The 22451-nt window shown below is 48.5% G+C and overlaps 1 protein-coding gene across 11 annotated transcripts in view; it reads left to right on the top strand.

Moving 5' to 3' along the window:
* The first annotated feature begins 12113 nt into the window (after positions 1 to 12113).
* The window catches only part of LOC149334726 (coiled-coil domain-containing protein 9-like), a 130298-nt gene continuing 119960 nt past the window's right edge, over positions 12114 to 22451 (top strand). For 10 of the 11 annotated variants that reach the window (XM_089555330.1, XM_089555324.1, XM_089555320.1 and 7 more), the window contains exon 1: positions 12114 to 12333. In XM_089555330.1, the coding sequence (XP_089411456.1) occupies positions 12322 to 12333 (12 nt within the window). In that variant the 5' untranslated portion in view covers positions 12114 to 12321. Of the gene's footprint in view, positions 12334 to 15535; positions 15662 to 22451 lie in introns of all 11 variants that reach the window. The other variant, XM_089555323.1, reaches the window with a different exon arrangement.

Consider the following 22451-nt stretch of genomic DNA (forward strand, 5'->3'; position numbering starts at 1 on the left):
TTTTGCAGTCTTGTGAGGCTGAGTCGGATGACTGACTTTCACCAAGCAGATCTTAGAGCAGGATTTGACACCGTTGCTTTGACCGCAGACCTCTGTGCACTTGGATGACACCTGAAGTGCAAAATCCTTGTCTAGAATTGCATCTTCAGCATCGTTCTGAGCTACAGGAGGCCTGTGGCTGGCATTTCCAGCATGAAGCGCCGTGGCATGCCGATCGCTACCACAATCGTCACATTTGAGAACTGTTTTGCAGTCTCTTGCAAAGTGGTCTGTCGAAGCGCAGCACCTGTAGCATATCCCAAACTTTTTCAGCAAACATTTTCGTTCATCCAGCGGCTTTTCCCTGAATGCGCGACACTTCCGGAGGGGGTGAGGCTTCCTGTGCAGAGGACAATACTTGGTCGCATCATGCCACTTTAATGCGTTTGAGGGCGGATGGTCAGTGCTTGCTTCCACGTCCGTCATTTGCACTGAGATGGGTGCTCTTCTCGGGCTTCCATCCGATGCCCATCTGTCTGCTCTCGTGAGCCTTGAAGGGGTGCTGCTTGCGGAGCTGAGTTTGAAGCTAGGATCGTTTCTCGTTTTCGCTTGGTCCCTGATAAAGCTGGCAAAGAACGAGAAAGGGGGAAAGGCGACCTGATGATTCTGTTTGTACTTGGAGCCTTTCGCGATCCACATGTCTTGCAAGCGCTGGGGCAGCTTTTCTACAATGGGGTTTACCCCTCTTGCGGTGTCGAGATAGGAGAGCCCAGTCAGGTGAGGGTCACATTTTGCTGCCTCAACTTCAAGAAGGAGGTCTCCCAGCTCTCTCAATTTCTGGGTGTCTTTGTCGGTCAGTCTGGGGAAGTTCGAAATTCTTCGAAAGATGGCCTCTTCTATAATTTCTGGGCGACCATAGCATTCCTCAAGTCTTTCCCAAACTACCTTTAACCCGGCCTCTGGGCTGTCGACGTGCACGGAACGCAGCCTCTTCGCGTAGGTTGACGATTCGGTCCCAAGCCATTTCACGAGAAGGTCAAGTTCCTCGCTTGCCGTGACTTCGAGAGTCTGAGTCATTCCCTTGAACGTAGATTTCCACGACCGGTAGTTTTCAGGGCAGTCGTCGAACTTCGTAAGGGAGGTACTCACAAGGTCGCGCCGAATCAGATACTTTGCCATGGCGGTCAGTTCAGGGGCGTTAGCTTCATCTCCCGGATGACGAGCAATGTTCTGCGTGATGCCTTGGCTGCGAGCGCTTGGTGTGCATGGAGCGCGGTCTTCAGGTGCTTCATTAGCGTTCTGACAGACGTAATGCTCCCCGCCGTCATGCTGCTGCGATTGCTGGCGCGAGCCGATGCGCACGTGAGCCTGGTCAAGCACGTAGTCAAAGGTACGTTGAGCGCGGTCTTCGGATGCCTCGGAGACAGTCCGACAGATGTGATGCTCCCCGCCGTGCTGATCTACGGCAGCCTCCAGGACGTCCGCTTGCGCTTCCGCGGCGGCCGCTTCTCTTTCCACCCGCATGACTTGTAACTCTGTGTCTAGCTCGGCTTTCTTGCGTTCGATTGCCGCAGCCGCACTTTTCTCTTGTTCTTCCAGTCTGGCCTTTTCCAGTTTCACCACGGCTTCTTTCCTCTTGAGAGAAGCCTGTACTCGCGCCGCGGCGGCCTCCGCTCTTGCTCTGGCGGCCAGCATGCTTGGCGTTGTCGAGACGGCCGAACGCTCCGAACGAGCTGAGCGCGACGAATGCCGCGACTGCACATAGCTTGCTGTGTTCTCAGAGCATGCAAAATGAGACTGGTCCGGACTCACTTGAGCAGCGGGCGACTTGCGGTCCTGTGACGCCATGTCGTCCGTGGCTGCGATGCGAAAACGGAACTTCTGAAGAGCGGAGCCAGCCAGCGGAGCCTGGGTGCTTTCGAAGATTGCGCGAGACACCGACTCGACGTTCAACGCGTTTTTACTATTCTGATTCCGTGGCACGCGTTGGGGCTGCGGCCACTCCTCAGATAGATGACAGGTCGCAAACACAAGGAAAATCGAACATTTATCCAGGCATTTACAACCCGTAAAAACGCGGTGCTGCCGCAGTCATGCAGCGCGGTAGAAGGAAGGAAAGAGTCACGAGTTACGTAACATGACACCTCCGGAGGGAGGTGTAAAGAGGGAGAAAGCACGCGGGCGAGAGGGAAGGCGCACGGGGAGAAGGAAGAGAAAGAGCAGGGAGGAGAGAAGTCCAGTGTTCGCAGATGCAGTTGGCGCCCAGGCGGGAAATTCAAACTGGACTCGGGACAGCACAGTGACAGATTCAAACCAACCAGCTTTGTTTAAGCGTAGGTTGATAAGGCGCGAATTTTTTCCTACATAATGATTAAAGTCTGTGCTCTATTGCATTCTGGCAGGGTTTTATTCTTGCTAAAGACTCTTCTGGCCACCTGTGTGCTCCAATTTCCCTTGCTGTGATTGCCGTTAGTGAAACTCGAGTTAAAAAGGCTTTGGCTATCTTAACTGTAAAAAGGACTCTGCAGTATTAATCATCACGAAGTAAAAATGAAGCCCGTCGTGATGGCTGTGTGGCATTGGCGTTCGGCTGCTGATCCCAAGGTCGGAGGTTTTTCGATGCCGGCCCCGGCAGCCGTATGTCGATAAAGTCGAAATACAAAAACGTCCGCGTGCTGTGCGAAGTCAGCATATCTTAAAGAACCGCTGGTGGTTCTGGCAATGTTGTTTGGCAATGCAGTGTTAGGAACCTTATATACACGCACTTTTATTTGTCTTATCTTTCAGATGTGCCCCTGTGTAGCTGTCAAGGTACGGTCCAAGATTTAACCAATCTCTGGTGTATACTGAAGTGATGCAGGTATTACCAGGACAGCATCATCTCTGCTATGTTTTCGTTCGATGGTGCAAGATGTCAACCATCAACCACTTTTGATTCAGCCACATCTTGCAGGTAAGAGAAAGCCTGTTTGCAAGATGCAGCTTAGGAGGTTCTGCGAGTACAGTGTGTATCACAGTAAGGCAGTGCACTTGCTATTGACTGCTTGGCTTTCAGTGTCTATGCACGCTGTTTGAATTTTGCTTCTGTTAAAGGCCTCCACAGTGATTGACTTCTTGAGTTTATGGTGAGCCATAGCACTCTGCTGAAATGCCGCTTGCAATGACATCATATGCATCTATGTTTTTAGCTAGCTTACTTTATTGCCTGTGCCGTCACTCCTTGCCATTTCCTGGTCTTATTTGCTTCCGACTCCTCATTGGACATTCTACATGCACCTGACTGACTGTGCTTTTGGTTAATCTAATATTTTTCACTTCTGCAGGCTGCTGAACAGAGCTGGATTTGACTTCCCCTTGTTACCGTCTAGTTGGCATCCTCCTTGCAAGAAAAGCGATTTTTGCAAGCTCTTCACTGCTATCCACATCACAGCAACTTTCTCATCAACGCATCAGTTGTGAACAAGGCCCGGGGCCGAATCAATTTTTGAATTAACAGTTTGTTGCTGCTCGACACTTTCCCGTCATCCAAGTGCTTACCGTTTTAATGCCAGCCAATCTGAACGAACAACCGTAGCGTTTAAACAGGACACAGAAAGATGAGGATAGGACGGGGCTACATTGTACATTGTAGCCCCGTCCTGTCCTCATATTTCTGTGTCCTGTTTAAACGCTGCGTTTGTTCGTTCAGGTTATGTATGACCAACTGGCCCCACAGTGTACTCTGTTAAATGTCAGCTAAACCAGTGAAGATACCTCCTCCATGGCTTCTAACATTAATTTCCTGGTAATTTTCTTTTTTGTGTGCGGGTGTATGCACTGGATTCAATAAAAAGTAACACATTGTCTGAAAAGTGTGCTAGCACATGCATTTATGGCTCATACTACAGCCATACATCCCTTGTAATGTGGGCTTATTGTTCAGGTCATTGCAAATCAGCTTTGAGTTCATTTTTGAGTGGTGTATACCAGAAAAATGAGCTATAACATTTTTAAGGATTTAGACGGTTTAAAGGCAGCACTAAAATCAGTCTTCAAATGCGTAAAATAATCCAGGCACCTATTTCGGGGAAAAAAAGGAACGTCTAAAAAATTCTAGAAAAGTTCTTGCTCAGAAGTTTTCTAGCCGTATACAAGCGTAGCGTTAGCAGAGCTAATAGAGGGCTAGTAAACGTCTAAGTCTAAAAAAACTGCTTAGCTGAAACTTCTTTTAGATGTCAAGCTTTTTTTTCGAAGACATTTTTTAGACTGCTATTAGCGCTTTTTGTGTTTCGTGGGCTGCCTTGAAACATGCTGGAAGTGCGCACGTCCCACGAAACACAAAACGTCTTACAAACATCTCGGAACAGCTCGAAATGACTACAAACGTCTTGCGCTGCGTTTAAACGTCTCATAGATGTCGACAAGAAGAAGTTTCATCTGCGACGTCTCTTAAACATCTGCAGTCAGACGTTTGCTGCGAAACTTCTGTGAAACATCTGTAGTCAGATGTTTTCTAGACTTGTTTCTAACACGAGGAACTTGAGACCACGTGAAGGAGACGCGCCTAGCAATCAGGAGAGAGTTGCCGCCGTGGATTAAACATGCTGTAAATCACGGCACATAAATTAGATGGCTCTCCTGCTTGACGTTTCGAAGAGCAGGCGCGCGCCGGTGCAAAGACCGCTCTTTGTATTCGAACACTGAAAGCGCGTTTTCTCCTACGGAGCCCGAATCACGTTCCACATCGAGTGCAGCTAACCCGCCACTCGTAAGGCTGGATTTAGGTAACATATAATAGCCCTGAAAGCCGACGGTAGTTACGCGAGTGAAAAAATTTGCTTCATGTTTGCGAACACCTCTGTTACGCCTCGGCTAGCTGGCGGTAGCACGCGGATTGACAGGCGCAGCGTATGCTACCTTTGCCGCCTTCCCGCCGCCTTCGCCAAGCTCGCTCGCGCGCAATCTTTTTATGGCCTCCGAGATCACCCGCACGTTATCGTTTCGGGTCGGTGGATCTTGGAGGCAATAATCTTACTCATGGAGGAAAAAAAACTAGGAGAGAGCGCGCTCAGCCTCTGCAAGCCATCCTCCTCCGACGCCGCTGCCGAGGGCCCTTTTGCGCACTGGCTCTTGGGAAATAGGCCCTCCTCCACAGTTACCAGACTGCCAACCAGCGGTGTTTTTTAGTGAACGTCCGTGCTCCGATGTAGCGCAGAAGCGCAGCGCCTGTGTAGCAGCTTTGGCGGAATGCCAACGTTTCTAGACAAAGACAGTTGGAAAACTTGCTCCGGGTATGCGGCCCCTTTGTGTCGCCGATTTTTCTCAAAGAGATGCCAGCGCTATCTCTCGGGTGAAGGGAGTACCGCGTTTGTTTTCCCATGGCCTCCGTGACCAGCTCGAGCATCATCGCCTCCATGATCATCGCGCTTGATCTCAGAGGCCAAGATTTCTCTTCACCGCCGTGGCGCCCATTGGCTGCGCTTGGTCACAGTTTGCTGCGCGAATGATTAACGTTAGTTCGCGACTCGCATCGTCTGCGCCGGGGGCGGCTGCTTTAGACGCTCATCTACGAATTGCGAAGTCCGCGTGCGCTCTACGTCTGGGGTACGTGAGGGCAGGATGCTCGAGGTTGAGCTTCTGGCTGTAAATATCGGAAAAAACTGGAAGCCCTTCTTTCCGCGGTTTAGAGAAACATGACGTGCCGCTTGCCCCCTCGTAGTTTATGCTGATAATATTATCTAAAAACGTTGAGCTGGGAGTAGCAGACGACGCGCTCATCCTAAAGCGACCGCAGCGCCACCGCCTAGACGGCGATCGCGTGGGGCCGCTCTGCTCTCTGGCTCGCCGGCGCAGTTTCCCAACTGTCTTTATCTAGAAACGTTGCGGAATGCGTACCGAGCTCGAGGTTGTCTGAAGGCTCCGCGTCTCAACACTTCTGTTGATTACACTAGAGTTTTTGTGTGCACTGTAGAAAACTGCAGGTAAACTTTACATCAAAGGGTGCGTCCGCGACCTCGATCGTCACTGTTCAACTGTGGTTCATAAAGAGAATGGAGAGGAATTCCTTTCGTCGTTATACACACATACGGAGCGTTTATTTTAGCGCATGCTATAAGCGGAGAACTCGAGAGTAGGCGAAGAAAACGAGCCTCTAAAAAAGGGCGCAGTGGCTTCCAGAGCGCTCGCGGCGGACGGACGTGTTCAACGTGCGCTCCGACGCGCTGCGAGAGATTCTGTTTCTTGGGCAGGCGAACTTCGGCCCGCCCATGGGCCCGCCGTTCTCCGCTGTTCTCGAGGCACACGTCGCGCCGAATACGCTCGCGCACATACGCGGTTCCGACGTGAAGTGCAGCAGTGAAGTATTTCTCTCTCTCGCTGTCGAGAGAGAGTGCCGGCGGCTTTACGTCGGCCCCTGCGCGGGGTCTCCCGGCGACTGCGCACAATCACTTACAAAAAGAAGTAAACTGTATCTACTACATAGCCGCGCGCACGTGGCGTCCTGTCTCGGACTAATCGCGCTCGCGGCATACTGCACTAGCGGCCGGGGTGGGGCGCCCGGCCGCGTATACCGTCCGAGGTAGTACCCACGGAGCGTTCGTGTCAAGCGTGCACTACCTGGCGAAGAGCAAGCGGGAAGTCAAGCCCGCCTGCTCGATGAACGCACAGAGGCTCACCAATGTTCTGTCACGGGGGCGAGCACTGACGCGCGGCCACAGGAGCGCTTCGAGACTGTCGACTTCGAGCATCTCGCGACGCGGCACTGCAGAAGCGGCACAGCGAAGGAGCATGTGGTCTCCACTGCGCCGCAGTCATCGCACGCGTCGCTCGGGGGTGGTGGCCGCTGCGGCGAGCGAGCAGTTTGCGCTCACCGCGGAGCCGTCAGTGAACACAAGCAGATGGTCGCACAGTTGCTCGTAGAGCGAGAGAGCGAAACCGAAACCGAAATCCGGCTAAGAGCTACCGCTGCCTTGTCACGTGAGGGCCTATTTCCCATGATGCTTTCCATTATATTAAGCATGAAATGCTTTTAGCTCCCGTTGTCGGCAGTGTGGTGACGTCACGCCGAGACCGAGAGCCATCATCCGGGCACTGAATTCCAGTCATCCGGGCACTGAAATCCACTCACCCGGGCACTGAATTCCAGTTATCCGGGCACTGAATTCCAGTCATCCGGGCACTGAAATCCACTCATCCGGGCACTGAAATCCACTCATCCGGGCACTGAATTCCAGTCATCCGGGCACTGAAATCCACTCATCCGGGCTCTGAAACGAGAACATCCGGGCACCGTACGAGACTTAACGAAATTTAACGAGACTCTCTAAGCCCTCCTACGCGACCGGCATGCAAGCGCCGGTTGGTCTCCAAATGAGACAAAAAATAACTGCTGCCAGTGCCTTCTCAATGTTTATCAAGATATCAGTGGAGCTGTGGGTTTGATAATGCACGGAATTATAATTTCCGATTTCTAATAACGCGTGCAAAAAGCACATAAGTGCCACGTTACACTTCGTTGTCATACGTGATCCGGGGGAGAAGCGCTGCGTTCAAAGGGCAAGGCATCGCGCCGAACGGGTGGTGGCGTTCCTCCCTTCCTTTACGGTGCGGTTCGGGTGTCCACCGAGATGGCAGAGAATTACTGCGCCATTTCCTTTCCTCAAAAAACCTTGCGTTCAAATGCCAAGGCATTGCGCTGAACGGGTGGTGGCGTTCCTCCCTTCCTGTACGGTGCGGTTCGGGTGTCCACCGAGATGACATTAGGCCCGTAAACATTTCATGCTTACTCTACTCTCGTTTACGGGAGAGGCAGAGATTTTGCTGACTTTATGGAGAACTATGACAGCTGTACAATCGTTATATCTTCCAATATTTTGTTTTTTTTTATGACTAGGCTTCAAGGTTGTGACGTCGTGCTCCCTCCTATAGCAGAGTGGTTTGTTGGGCGAGTTGGTTTGCCATATTGAAATATACCTGCGCTATGTGAAATAAGTCCAGCGCTATGTGTGTGTGTCTCTATCTTTCAGTCCGTGTCTTTTAAGCGCAGGTATATTTCAATATCCCTCCTATAGTAGGATACAACTTAAAAAAACAGCAGTTGCTAACACTGGGCCGCGGTCCGCGGGGTCTTGTATTACTCCGCTGGCCAATCCCAACAGTAAACAAAATCAGCTTTTTAATGTTTGACTATATCAGACAATCCATGTATCAGAATTCTAGAGTTCATAATTTTTTTGTTGTGATAAAACTTCTTGTTTACGTAACCAGAAACGTTTAAGCAGCGGACTATGTTTTTGTCGTGGAGGAATTCTGTGCGCGGAGGCTGAATGTGGGCGGAGCTTCACTGCAGACTTAAGTTGTATCCGACTATAGTTTTTTCTTCCTCCATGGTATAATAGCATTTCCTACTCTATCACGTGTTGCGTAAATCAGAGAAAATCGAAAAAAAATTCTCTCGTCCTAACCGCACGTTTGTTCGGGCTCAAATTTCGCACAGAGGTTGCATTTGGTGGTCAGTTTTGTTTTATATTTCATTTGCGTGGGCTACTTGCCTGATTCGGTAAGAATTATTTGGAAATTCCCATCGTCTGCGGCGACGGAGAACCAAAACCGAAATGCTTCGCAGCAATGAAACCCGTGGCGCCATCTCGCACCCACCGGAGAAACCCAGCTGTGCTAAGTTGGTGACCAAATTATCTTTGCTTGGTGCTCTCTGCTGCGAAGCAGCGCAAGACATCACCGAAAAATGCGATCGTACAGCGATCAAGAGTAGGCCATGCCCGTGACTTGGCTATGCGAGTCCAACTCCACCCCACCGCCACCCACCTCGGTAGAGGGCTCGTTTCTCCGGTGGTTCCGAGATGGCGCCACGGGTTCCAAAACTGCGAAACTTTTTGGTTTTGGTTCGCCGTCGCCGCAGACGATGGGGATTTCCAATTAATTCTGACCGAATTAGGCAAGTACTTTATCTAAATGCAGTATAAAACAAAACTGACCACCAAATCCAACCTCTGTGCGAAATTTGAACTAGAACAAACGTGCGGTTAGGCCGAGAAAATTTTTTTCCGATTTTCTCTGATTTACGCAACAGTCGGTATTGCCGGAGGTTTACACTTCAGGGGAAATTCCTTTGCACAGGGGAAATTCCAATTACTCGAATGGGATTCACTTTGTCGGTTCCGTTCCTTCTCTCCTTCGGACTCACGCCAGAGGCATCTTCCTCCATGGCCGGAGGTTTCGCATTGCATCAAGTTTGCGATTTCCTCCACAATTACATAATTGCTACCGGCAGGTTCCCTTGCTAATGGTATCCAAAGTTCCCGCATTGCAAAATCAATCAATTCTTGTGTTCAATTCTCTAATCTTTATGCCCGTTTATTTTTTCCCATTCATTTTTCCCCATAATTTCTTTTTAATCGATAATTCCTTGGAATTGAAGTAATCCATTAACAATTAAAATAATTCTGACTGTTGCGTAAATTAAAGAAAATCGAAAAAAATTCTCTCGGCCTCACGGCACGTTCGTTCGGGTTCAAATTTCGCCCAGAGGTTGCATTTGGTGGTCAGTTTGTTTTATACAACATTTAGATGGGGTACTTGCCTGATTCGGTCAGAATTATTTGGAAATCCCCATCGTCTGCGGCGACGGCGAACCAAAACCGAAAAGCTTCGCAGCAATGGTACCCGTGGCGCCATCTCGCATGGATGGATGGATAGGAGCATCCCCTTTGAAACGGGGTGGTGGCAATTGCCACCATGCTCAGCTTTTCTTTATTATTATTTTTTGTTGTTTACTGTGTTGGAAATTCTCATTAAGATTCTCCATCACCTTTGCCTACGGTTTCCTACTATTCTAACTTTATGCCACATCTCTGCTTTTCCGCCACCAATCCTCCAATCGCTTTTTGCTGACTTCCACTGCAGATTTATTTACATGACCATTGTTATCTTTAAACCCTAGGGCCTCAGAAAGAGTGACTGTGCCTGCATCAACATCCGGATGGATACCATCACATTTGATTATGATGTGTTCAATTGTTTCCACAGATCTACCACACACTGCACATGTGTCATCTTCTTCGTTAAATTTCTTTTTGTAGCTGCGCGTTCTAAGACACCCTGATCTAGCTTCAAAAAGTAGGGCACTGCCTCTTGAGTTATCATAGAAAAATTCTTTCCTGATCTGCCTTTTCCAGAATGGATATAGTTCTACACTATGTTTCTTTTCCATTGAATTCATCCAATTTGTAACTTCCGCGTTTTTAACCTGTCGTTTAATGCTCTTTCTTTCTCCGTCCTCATGACCGGCATACTTACTGGTTAGTTTTCTAGTTCTTTTCCGCCACTGTGAGTCAACGTTCTTTCTGTATAAATATTTAAATACCTTAGCTGCCCATCTGTTATCGTCCAATTTCCTCAGGCGTTCTTCATATAGTATTTTACTCTTAGCTTCCCGTGCCTCGAACGATGCCCAGCCCATATCCCCTTGTACTGCCTCGTTTGTGGTTTTGCCGTGGGCACCTAGTGCTAATCTTCCAACAGCTCTCTGATTTACGTCTAATCTCGACTGAACTTCTGCCCTTAAGCACAGAACCGCATTGCCGAAAGTAAGTCCCGGCACCATTATTCCTTTCCAAATACCTCTTAGTACTTCATATTTGTTGTACCCTCATAATGCCCTATGTAAACGAGCCCTCTACCGGGGTGGGCGGCGGGTGGCGGGGGTGGAGGAGTTTTACTCACATAGCCAAGTCACGGGCATGGCCTTCTCTTGATCGCTGTACGACCGCATTTTTCGGTGATGTCTTGCGCTGCTTCGCAGCAGAGAGCACCAAGCAAAGATGATTTGCTCACCAACTTTCTCCGGTGGTTGCCAGATGGCGTCACGGGTACCATTGCTGTGAAGTCTTTCGGTTGTGGTTCGCCGTCGCCGCAGACGATGGAAATTTCGAATAAATTCTGGCCGAATCAGGCAAGTACCCCAAGTAAATGATGTATAAAACAAAACTGATCACCAAATTCAACCTCTAGGCGAAATTTGAGCCCGAACAAACGTGCGGTTAGGCCGAGAGAACTTTTTTTGATTTTCTTTGATTTACGCAGCACGCGATACATAGAGTTAATATAACCGTGCCATACCGCTATTTTTCTATAAGACACACCAAGGCAATGCAAGGCATCTTGGAGGAAGCCTCCCGAGCCATGGAGGAAGGAACACTAAGGAGAGGCCCTTCGTATTCCCAATGCATTGGCAAGAATGTGGCGGAAGTGACGTCAAAATTTAGGCTTAAAAAGTCGGGCCACTAGCAACGTTGTTGTTGTTGCTAAGAAAACTCGGGCCACTAGCAACGGCGTACGACGTCGTTAGCGTCGTTGTTGCTAGGGGCCCGAGTGTTTCTCGGTGGCGGTGGACGGGCTTTCGGCACGGTGTGTTCGGCCTTGCGTGTTAAAGTCTACATGCCTGGCGTCGTGACGTTACGCACGCATCTAAGATTGCTTTTAAATGCAGCAAATAACCGCTCATTTGATATTTTGTTCGTCAAACTTGGTGTCGTTACGCGGAGCGATCGATGGATTGAAATGAATCTCGCGAAAAGGTGGCAATCCGGAACCGCGCTTCGACACGCGAAGAAGCGTTGATTGTTTTGATCAGCGAGCTTTCGCACCTCACCAAGCAGCACAGAAACATGAAGCCGATCTCGGCGATGCTGAGCTCGCGTTTCGAAGGCCACACGGCGGGTAGCCCGATGAGGATGGTGAGCTGAGCTATAAGCGGCGCGTAATGTCGTCTTTCTTCGCCTGGCGTCGGAAAAGGTTCACCGCACCTGTGCGCCGGTCTGTGTCTAGGTGCGTGTTTGCGGGGAGGGAGGTGTAGGAGTGTAGCGGCGAGCGGCGCGGTTTTTTTTATACCTTTCTTTTACGAAGCGCTTGCGAGCCGCGCGCGTTACCCGCCCCGTAGCTCGGTGGAGAAAGAAGATAGTGAGGAGAGCCGAGCCAACTTCCGGTTGCGGGGTGGCTTCACAAAAAGTGACGTCAGGGCCTCTCCTTAATTCTTTCCTTCCTCCATGCTCCCGAGCGAAGCCGTGGAACTGACGTCGAAATAGGCCGTTATATTCTAGGCACTATATCGACGCAGTGCAGTCTAGAATATACTATTCTAGGCACTATACTATGGCCATGTCTATGGCTATGGTGTTCTTTCATAGTTCCGTGTAGCAACTTGCGCTTGTGTTGTGAACGGCCAGTGTCTCCCTTGAATCGGCGAAGCGCGGAGCTGTGCAGTTTCTCGGGTACTCGCTGTGAGAGGAGTCGTCGTTTGAGCAGCGGCCGCTGTCGTCTCGTTTCTGTCTGGGCTGCATCGACAGCATGTCCACACAGGTAATGCCTTCATTCGTTTGCTGGTGGGAATAGAGCGTTCACTGCGGTACTCATAACTTGCGCATAAAATACAGCATAGATTAAGTATGCGTTTTCCAGCCGCGGACCGCAAGTGTAGACAGAAACCGCAGCGGTAACGAAGTCAGATCTCAGGAAGTAGGGACGCGGTGCGTTGATTCTCATCACTTTGCGGTCTTTGCAGGAAGCAGCTCCTGTGAACGCTACCGAACGCGATGAAGCGACTGTCGCCGCAAAATATTATATGTTTTTCATTGTTGCCTGATAGCCTGTTTGCATGTGGGGCCGCCGATTTGATTGCTCTGCTTGACCACCGCCATGTGGCGAAGGTGCGGACGCCGCCACGCAAGCTTAATCTGCAAACGCCTCGTACGGGTCTTCCAAAGGACCAGCACTTTTTGTGGCTTTCTGGGCTGTGGTCCGGCAGAGTGCGTGGCTGATTTGAACAGCTGAGATGTGTTCCATTTGCAAGACAAGACGCTTTGTATGAGGCAAACTAACAACCAAGTGGGTTCACGAGCCCACCCATATCTTGCCGTGCGTGGCTGCTTCCAAGGGGATCCTGGTGGTCGAGCCAATGCGTCCCACGGGCAGGGCAGGGGCCTTTTCTTGTCAATCTTCCACTTTCCCGTCTTTTCAATTCTTCTAAGGTTATGGCTAACTGCCCAAAGTAGCTATAACCATGTTTGGTTATAACCAGCTATAACCATGGTTATAACCAGCTATAACCATGTTTGGTTATAGCTGGCATCATGGCTGAACAACAGGTACCTTCGCCCCCTTTTGCACCAAGTGATGGCCCTCAAAAGGGGTGCAGACCGATTTAACTGCCCAGGTCTTTCAGAAAACAGAAAAACTTTCTCCACAGCAAAGTAGAAGGAAAACCTGCTGGAATAGGAGCCATTTTCCTTGTTGAAGAATATCTGACAGATGCTTTGAGCTACGGGTGCGGACCTAAACAGCCATTGGCTGTTTAAGCACTTGAAACTCACAAACATTTTTTCCTGCGGGAAAAATATTTTCTCCATATCACTAAGAAGAAACACTGTTCAAAATGGCATAAATGTTTAAATAAATAGCAGCGCAAGGAGACAAGGACAAGAAGAGACAACAAGGACGGCGTTGTCTCTTCTTGTCCTTGTCTCCTTGCGCTGCTATTTATTTATTCAAGTCATGTACCAACACGCCCAATTTTCCGCGCATAAATGTTCACCAAATAAAAATTCTGAAGAATGAGAACTCCCTACCAAGCACAGCATGATGACTCAACAGAAGTTGGCTACATGAAAATAAATGTCACGCCCTGCATACCCCATTGCTGTTTCAAATGTCAGAGATTTGCCATGGCTCACAGAGTTGCTGCGGCTGCCAAACCTGCTCTAAGTGTGTGCCAAGGGGTCCTAACAGCTGTGGAGGAGGGAGAACTTGTAAAATTGCACGAGTGCAGGGCTCCATGTGCCGATCCTGCAGGCCCAGTGAGAGGAGCTGTCGCTGGCATAATGCTCAGAGCGGTCTCAAGACTCAGCCCATGTCCCCGTTTGCCACTGCTCGGTTATGGGTGGTGGGGGAACTTTATTTCCAGCGGATATAGAGGAGCGACCCGAAGTCGCCCCCCGCTTAAACGGCGGGGCGTCTTCAGCTAGCTGGAGGAGCTTGATCTGTGTCCCCGGGTCGGGGCTGAGCAATAGAGCCTCCCAATGATTAGAGTCAGTAATGAATTGACTCGCGGGTAGGGACTGCGGGCAGTTCCAGATCATATGATTTAGATCGGCTTTCGCATCACAATTTTTGCATTTGTCCATCCGAATAGAAGCTACACAATTGGGGGAACACCGCCGGGTGTAGGCCCACATGGAATGATACAGTGAAGGTTGGCATTCTTTCAGGCAGAGAGTGGGGTTTGTGATATACGTGTGAGTCTGAAGTTGAGGCCATGCCACAGCTTTGGCATTGGTCATTGTTGGGTGTGGTGGTGACAGTGTTTGTGTGTGGTGATATTCTGTTATGTGAGTGTGCACAAGGTTGCTGCTCGGGCAAGGAAGGGAGGCGGGACCAGGGTTCCTAACAATATATCGAGATTGACTGGGGATAGCATGTGTGTGCAGCCTGCAAAGTACCCTTCACAAAGGCAGCCTGTGAGTCTGTAATCATTGTATATGTTGGACTGGCATGGTGTTCGTCAGGTGTGGCCATGTGGTGTGTGGAAGCGATGGCCATCGTGCTCAAGCTCATGCCTCGAACGGAGCCCTCAATCTGAAATGAGCCAGTAGCATTTGTAACCACTAGCGTCTATGCCGTATGGGTATTTCACCGCATCGACACATAGGACGTTTTGGTCAGAGTCGTATTGCCACATGAGTGCCTTGATTCTGGCTGTCCTACGGCCAGCGTGGAGCCCGGGGTGCATGCTCTTCAGGACTAGCGCGTCTCTGATCTTCTGCTGTGCGTTTGGGCGGGATGGTGTGGTACCTCTGTTGTAACGGAGTGGTCGGGTCCAGGTTGGCGCAGAACGGTCCGGCCTGTTCCGTGTCTTGAAGATACATGAGCTGGCCAGTCCTCTGATCTTCCACCAGCTCTTCTGCCATGTTGTACAGGAGCAGTCTGAGAGCTGTCTTGAACCAGGAGGACATTCAGCACGTCTCCTATGCCCAGGGTAGTGGTTCGATCTGAGAGAAGTGCACTGGCCACAGTGTGACCTCACCAGGACCTTTAAGATACATCATATGACACGTTGTCGAAAGCCCGCTTCAGGTCTAAGGCCAGCACAGCACGGCCTGGGTCCTACTAGCTTAAGTTAAGGACAACGTAGTGAGCTATGGAAAGAAAAATGATGGGTGTAACATTAAGAGCCAGAAGCGGGCAGAGTGGGTGAGGGAACAAACGCGCGCTAATGACATCCTAGTCAAAATCAAGAGGAAGAAGTGGGCTTGGGCAGGGCGTGCAAGATAACCGCTGGTTCTTAAGGGTAATGGGGGTGGATTCCTAGAGAAGGCAAACATAGCAGGGGATGGCAGAAAGTTGGGTTGGCGGATGAGATTAAGAAGTTTGCGGGAATACGGTGGCCGTAGTTGGCAAAGGACAGGGTTAATTGGTGAGACATGGGAGAGGCTTTTGCCGTACAGTGGGCATAGTAAGGCTGATGATAATGATGTATTTTCGGACTTACTTTGCCTGACCCATGCAGATGCGAATCCCTCTCTTGGGAACTGGAGAATGTGTGGACTTTATAAAGCTACCAGCCCTGCTTGGAGGGGGGCTGGAAATGATATGTTTCCATGTTTCTCACTGATGTACGAAGTCTCCTCACCACGTAAGTAATGCTAAGTCCATAAAAATGCGCTTATAGTGCATTCTAAGTATCTTAGTGCGCTTACGAGGGGAGCAGCTTATGCTTGCGCTAAAGCCGTTGTTTTTATGCCTCACGAAATGCTGGACCCCACAGGGGCATCTGCTACATGCAGATGTTGGTGAGTGGCGACACCACGGGTTCCTGAGCATCCGCAGGGACATCCCCGCAGGGGGGTGATGATGGTGAGCGATGCGTCACCACGGAGTCGTGCGTGGCTCAGCCGTGTCCAGGGAAAAAGGGGATCCTGGTGCTTGAGCTGATGCTGAGCGTTAGGACCTTTATGGCCCCTCGGTCGAGGCAACACACCACTTTGGCCTCCGTTTCCTGTAGACGGCACCTCCAGCCTGAACCAACCAGGGGAAATCGGCAGTTTGCCTTTTGCTGTCCTCCTCTTCATCTTTCACTTTCCTGTTTTCTTTCTCACAACTTTCCTGTCTCCTCGTCTCTTCTTTGTTTTTCCTTCTTTCCTGGCGGCAAGGGTTAGCCCTGTGTGGTGGAACTACCCTGAGTTGCCCGTATTTGGTTATAGCAGTGGTGTACAGCTGTTGTGGGCAAGTTCTTGTCCCGTCCCCTCGTTGGGTTCCATGGTGGGTGGCTGGCACTGTGGCCGAAACACGCATTTCTTCCTTACCTCAGATAATGATTGGAGAGGAATAACAGCCCAGTGCTTCCAAAAAATGAAGGAGACCTTCCCAAAGTATCATGTTATCCACAGTGACAAAACTGAAAAAACTCCCAGAACAGTGTCTCTGTTCTTGGTTTCCAAATGTCTCACCGATGCCTTGGGCACTGGATACAAATTGACAGAAATGCCCGGTGGTGATCTCCTTCTAGAAATCAGAGACAATGTCCAGTACTCGAAACTGTCCAACATAGTCTTAATACTATTGGACATACCTGTTTTGAGTAACCGCATGAAAGCTCTAAATACCATCCGAGTAGTGATATCCGAATCTGACTTTCTTGAGCTCACTGAAGCAGAAATGCTGGAGGGGCTCAGAGACCAAAATGTCATCAATGTCCTATGCATCAAAATTAGGAAAGAAAACAAAGAAATACCAAGAAAGCATCTCGTCCTCACCTTCAACTGGAGCACACTCCCCGATTACGTTGAGGTAGGTTACCTAAACATCAAAGTCCGACACTATGTTCCAAAGCCTAGAAGGTGTTCTAACTGCTAGCGATACAGCCATGGGTCGCAGAATTGCCGTGGTCGAAAGGAGTGCGTGAAATGTGCCTCACATGGCTATGTTTCTGAAAACTATGAAGCAGTACAAACTGCACTGCACAAACTGTGAAAGGCATCACCCTGCCTATTTCAGGTCTTGCCCAACATGGAAGACTGAAAAAGAAATCATCACTCTCAAAAAAATATCTTTTACAAAGAGGTGCGACTTTCACATACCACTGGAAAAACAAACTTCATCGATGTGGTGCGGGGGTGTGGCACCGTCCTCCGGCACCTGCACACGCAGTGAGCCTGTGGTGGGGCCATCCACGCCCCCATGTGGAGTACTCCGTCAGCCCCAAAGGACCAGGTCGAGGTCTTACTCGAAAATCAACATGCCTCCTGCAGGGCCGTCCAGCGCCGCCTCTGCGGAAGCGATGGACATGACCCTCCACGTCGGATGGACGATGGGGCTCCTTGGATTGGTAAAAAAAAAGACAGGCTCCGATTCACAGGGCCAACAAAAACCTAGTCCAGTTTTTCCACTTTACATATATAAATTAAAATGGCTTTCACAGTACATTGGGATTGCAGGGGACTTTTGGGAAAGTTAAGCGACATAAAAGAAATCTTTGCTTCACTGTCACTGTTAGCACTCAAGTAATGAATTTCGGTCCCCAGCACACAAATGTGCTGAAGAATTGTAGTTTTCCGCCGCGACCGAGAGCAGGCGACCAGTCTTTCGGGCAGAGTCGCCATTATAGTATGAAGTGGAGTCGCAGCTCATGAAGTACAACTTAACACATCTCAGTCCATATCAATCGGCAATGCATGTTCGAGCCCAGCTTTAGTAAGCTCCGGTATCCCACAAGGCTCAGTACTTGGGCCATTGTTCTTTTTAATTTTTATAAATGACATTGTTAAAGAAATTCCTGTCAAAATCAAGCTGTTTGCCGACGATTGTGTATTATATCATGAAATACGAACTCCTGCTGACCAGCTTTTTCTTAATGACGCCTTGGCTAAAATTCATGATTGGTGCTCAACGTGGCAGATGAGTATTAATACTAAAAAAACAGTTTCAATGTCTATCACGCGGAAGAAGCAGCCATTAAGTTTTGCCTATACTATTAATAACCATCCCCTGTCTACCGTGGACAGCTACAAGTACTTGGGATTAACGATTAGCTCTGACCTACGGTGGAACAAACACATTTCTAATATTAAAAATAAAGCTATGAAAAAACTTGGCTTTTTAAGAAGATCTCTCCGGTACTCCACGCCGGAAATTAGGTTACTAGCTTACAAAACTTTTATCCGACCTGTTTTAGAATACGCCTCTGTTGTGTGGGACCCTTATACAAAAGAAAACATTAAAACACTCGAAAGTATTCAAAGAAAGTCAGTGCGATTTATTTGTAAGTCATACAGCTGGCAGACGTCCCCTACCATGCTACTTGAGAAAGCAAATTTGGAGTCTTTGCAGCTCAGGAGATACCGCGAGAGGCTTAAATATATGTTCATGATTGTTCACAACAAATTAGGAATTAACAGCAGCAAGTACATTGAGCTCGTCCCGGGTCGTTCGACACGATCCTACCATTCTTTAAAAGTGAAGGAATACTCATGCCACACTGAAACATACAAGAATTCTTTCTTCCCCCGTACTGTGCGGGAATGGAATGTCCTCAAAGCGAATATTGTAGAGGCTTCTACTGTGGAGTCGTTTATGGCGTCGCTTAGGAATTTGTAACAATTTTGCAGCATTCAACATTTCCTTTTTTTTCTTTCCCCCAGTGCTCATTTTGACGCGAGATTCGTCTAATATTGTGTAATGTTGTTTCTTTTCGTCGTTCATTTTTTTCGGTATTGTGTGCTGAGTTGCGTGTGCCTCAAGGAGGTTTTTCTTTTTGTCAAAGTGTATTTTACACCCACTCCTGCTTAAGGCTTTGCAATAAAGCCAGCAGTCTTCTGTAAATAAATAAATAAAAATAAAACTTAATTGGAGGCTGTAGCAGCCATGCTGCTTACATATAAAACCATAACAATCTTCCTAAAGAAAAAGGGGGGCCGCAAACAAAACGGAGTCAAGGAAAGAAGACAACAGGATGAGCGCCTTTTTTTTTTTTTACACTAACCCATACAGGAACGGAATTTTATACACAACACCAGTTTGACATCTCACTTATGCTTCGCTTTGGATGCACAGGAACTATCGTCAACACTCTCCGCCTTTCTTTTGCACAAGAGGGCAAAGTCTTCCTGATCTCAGGGGGGCAGATAGGGCTACTCCTAATCATATCTTTTTGCAGCTTGTCTTAACCCATGGGATAAGCGGTGAATGAAAGCTGTGACAGCGCGCTTCTTCGAGTTTTCTTCGGTGGGGGATGAGCGGCCTTTTACCCGCATCATTAGCTTCATACAGGACTGGGATATGGCACTGCTAGGGTAGCCTGCTTTTATCAATCTGGAAACTTGGGCATTGAAGCTGCTGCATAGACCATGAAGGCAAGATTTTGTTAAGCTCAATTTGAGACAAGAAACAGTTATTCTATTCTTGACTAGTTTGGAATGCTCGCAGTTGTAGTTGAGCACTGGTTTTTTGACCAAGGTCAGTACTGCCAGCAAACATGCCTAGAACTGAAGTGCAACTTGAGATCAAGAAACTGTAGCTCATTGCCTTTTGGAACCTCTGGGGTAAAATTGATACCGATCCACACTCTTTGAAGGTTTTCAAAATGCTGTTATTGAACTCCGCATTATCAACCAAGATCAGAAAATCATCGACATATTGAAAAATGCCTTTGTGTAAGCCTTCCAATCTTTGGCAGAGAACACGATCCACTTCGCTCATAAAAGTACTACTCGAAATGGGTGCCACCGGCCACCCGATGCAAATTCTCGACTTATGTAGTTGTATCTTATCTCCCCACCCTAATATTGTGGGACGCAGGTACACAATCAAAAGTTGCCAAAAACTTCTAACAAAACACCTGAATCATTCACAAACTTCATTTCATCATTCTCCTCTGTGATGCATGATTTTACTATTATGTGGCAAAGAGTAATACATGTCTTCTATGTCTATACTGAAGCTGGAAGCTGTGCCGGGATTATGGTCTCTGAGGAAGGTAACAATTGATTCCGAGTGAGGAACCTCAAAAGGGTCTGTGTGTACCAATTTAGAAAGGTGCCTCTGCAAATGCATCGACACGATCTGCCAAGATCCTCATTTCGACACGATGGCTCAGAATGGTATGTGAGGTTTGTGTGTTTTCGCAGAAAAGAATACTTGAAGTCGGTCGAGTTGAGCCACTTTTACCACTCCGTGCAGGTTTAGCAGATTCAAGTGTACAAGGGTGTCTAGGGCACGTTCTTTAACTTCAGGAGCCTGAACACATACTTCCTTGAAGTTCTTCTCAATAGCAGCGTGTCATTTGGTACTAGTGTGAAAACAGCTTCCTTATCTGACACTAGCATCCTTAGGTTGTTTTGCACTAACCATTCTGCCAAGGGCTCCACTTTGTCCGGCCGTCTTTTGTCTCCTGAGGTGTGCTCCAACACATCCACGCATTCAAACACACACCGAGGCCTGTCGTCCTGGGAAGCAAGTTCGGCGATGGAGCTGGCCATGACGACTTTCTCAACGGGCGTGGCAGACGGCTGGAAGCTGAACTTCAGGCCTAACCTCAGTCCTCCCCGATGTCCACGAACTACCGGACGGAGCCGATCTCTTCTCCTTGGTGGGAAACGATGGTCGTACCATGTTCGAGACCAATTCAGTGAGCTGTTCAGTGGTCGTGCACCACTCTCGGTTTAAGCCTCGGCGCCTGGCTGCGGGCGGCAAAGTGGCTCTGAGGCGGTCCTTGATGGGGCAGACATCTTGCGGCACAGCCTTCACGCGTGCCCCGGGGAAGGTCGAAGTAATCCAAACATCGCTTGAAACTCGGGCGGCAGGTGCCGAGCTTCACGTACCATCTTGCTTTACAGGTGCAAATGGCTATCAACAGAGATGTGATCGCTGGAGTCCAAGTTATCACACGTAAAAGAGCCCTTGGTACAGGACAAGCGCCTTAGGCTCTTGTCCGGTCGTCTGTTTTCCTTGTCTCTGTTTTGTTTGCGCCCCCATTTTTCTTCATGAACGGCTTCCAACTCGCCAAACTTTCCATTCTGCGCAACAATCTGCTCCGTATACCTCGAGCCACATATGAAGGTAACCAACATAGATTTAGAAAACCTTGTACTGTAACTGCCAGAGCCTTATCTGGTAGTTGGAGACTTCGATGCACATTCCTCTTTTTGAGAGGTCAGATAATAGAGAATTTTATTCGATGTAATAATGTTTGTTTGCTGAACTGTGGTAAACCCACATACTGCTCCCCATTTTCGGGGAAAATGAGTTGTTTAATTCGTCTTTAAGTTCACCATCTGTTTTTAGCGATTTTAAATGGAACAATTTTAGATGATTTGTATGGAAGTGATCATCTCCCTGTCACAATAAGCCTGTCATCCTCGCCAGCAGTCATCCCTCCTAAGCGACCACGTTGGAAGCTCATTTGAGCTGACTGGGCATTTGTTTACAGAAAAAGGCAATTTAGAGGATACAATTTTAGAAAATCATAGCATATATTCTTTCTGCCACACGCCTATCAATTCCAAAATCCTCAGGAGTGGTCCGCCAGAACCACAAAGTGTGGTACACACAAGAATGCAAGGAGGCAAAAAAGCTACAAAATAAAGCCTGGGGAGTGTTGCACAGAGACCCAACGCACGACAGCCTTATCATTTTCAAAAAGGCAAGAGCACAGGCGCGGTTAATTTGGCGCAAGGCCGAGAAAATATCACGGCAAGCTTATGTCTCTTCTCTGAACTGCTCAACAACATAGAAAAAAATGAGGTAGCAAGTTTGAGATATACATGGCAGCTACTCACCTTTCGCAACTCCTCTTTTAACAACACCTGGTACACAAATACAGGGGAACATATTGAGGGGCCACTTCTCTGCGTTTTCAAGTCCTTCGTACTGTAAACATAGTCACAAAACAAAGACTTCCAACATGTGGAGGTGGAAATACAGTAGTCTTATTGCACTCCAAGAAAGCAATACTGTACTGTCTGCCAATGAAGAAAACCACTCCAGGACCCGACCAAATACACTATGGAATGCTTGCCCATTATTCCAAGCCTGCAGTAGAGGCACTTTTGAATTTTTTCAACACGTTATTCATGCAAGGAAAACAACTGAGGAGTGGAAGAAAGCCATTGTAGTACCATTCCTGAAACCTGGAAAGTCACCGGCGTCCCTTAGTAACTATAGGCCAATAGCCCTTATAAGCTGTATTGCTAAATAGTTTGAAAGTGTTGTGAACATTAGGCTGGATCTCTTGAACTCCTTGAGACTTCCATCAGTGTGGATGTGAAAAATCTTGTTCAACAACTGACCATCTCGTCTGCCTTGAAAGTACAGTCAGAGAAACATTCACTCACAAGCAACACTGTCTAGCAGTTTTCTTTGGCATGGAGAAGGCGTATGATACCAGCTGGAGGTTTGGGATTCTCCACGACCAACAGACCTAGGTATCT

This window comes from Amblyomma mixtum, chromosome 8 (genome assembly GCF_055824585.1).
Source record: "Amblyomma mixtum isolate Tamu chromosome 8, ASM5582458v1, whole genome shotgun sequence".
Taxonomy (NCBI): Eukaryota; Metazoa; Arthropoda; class Arachnida; order Ixodida; family Ixodidae; genus Amblyomma; species Amblyomma mixtum.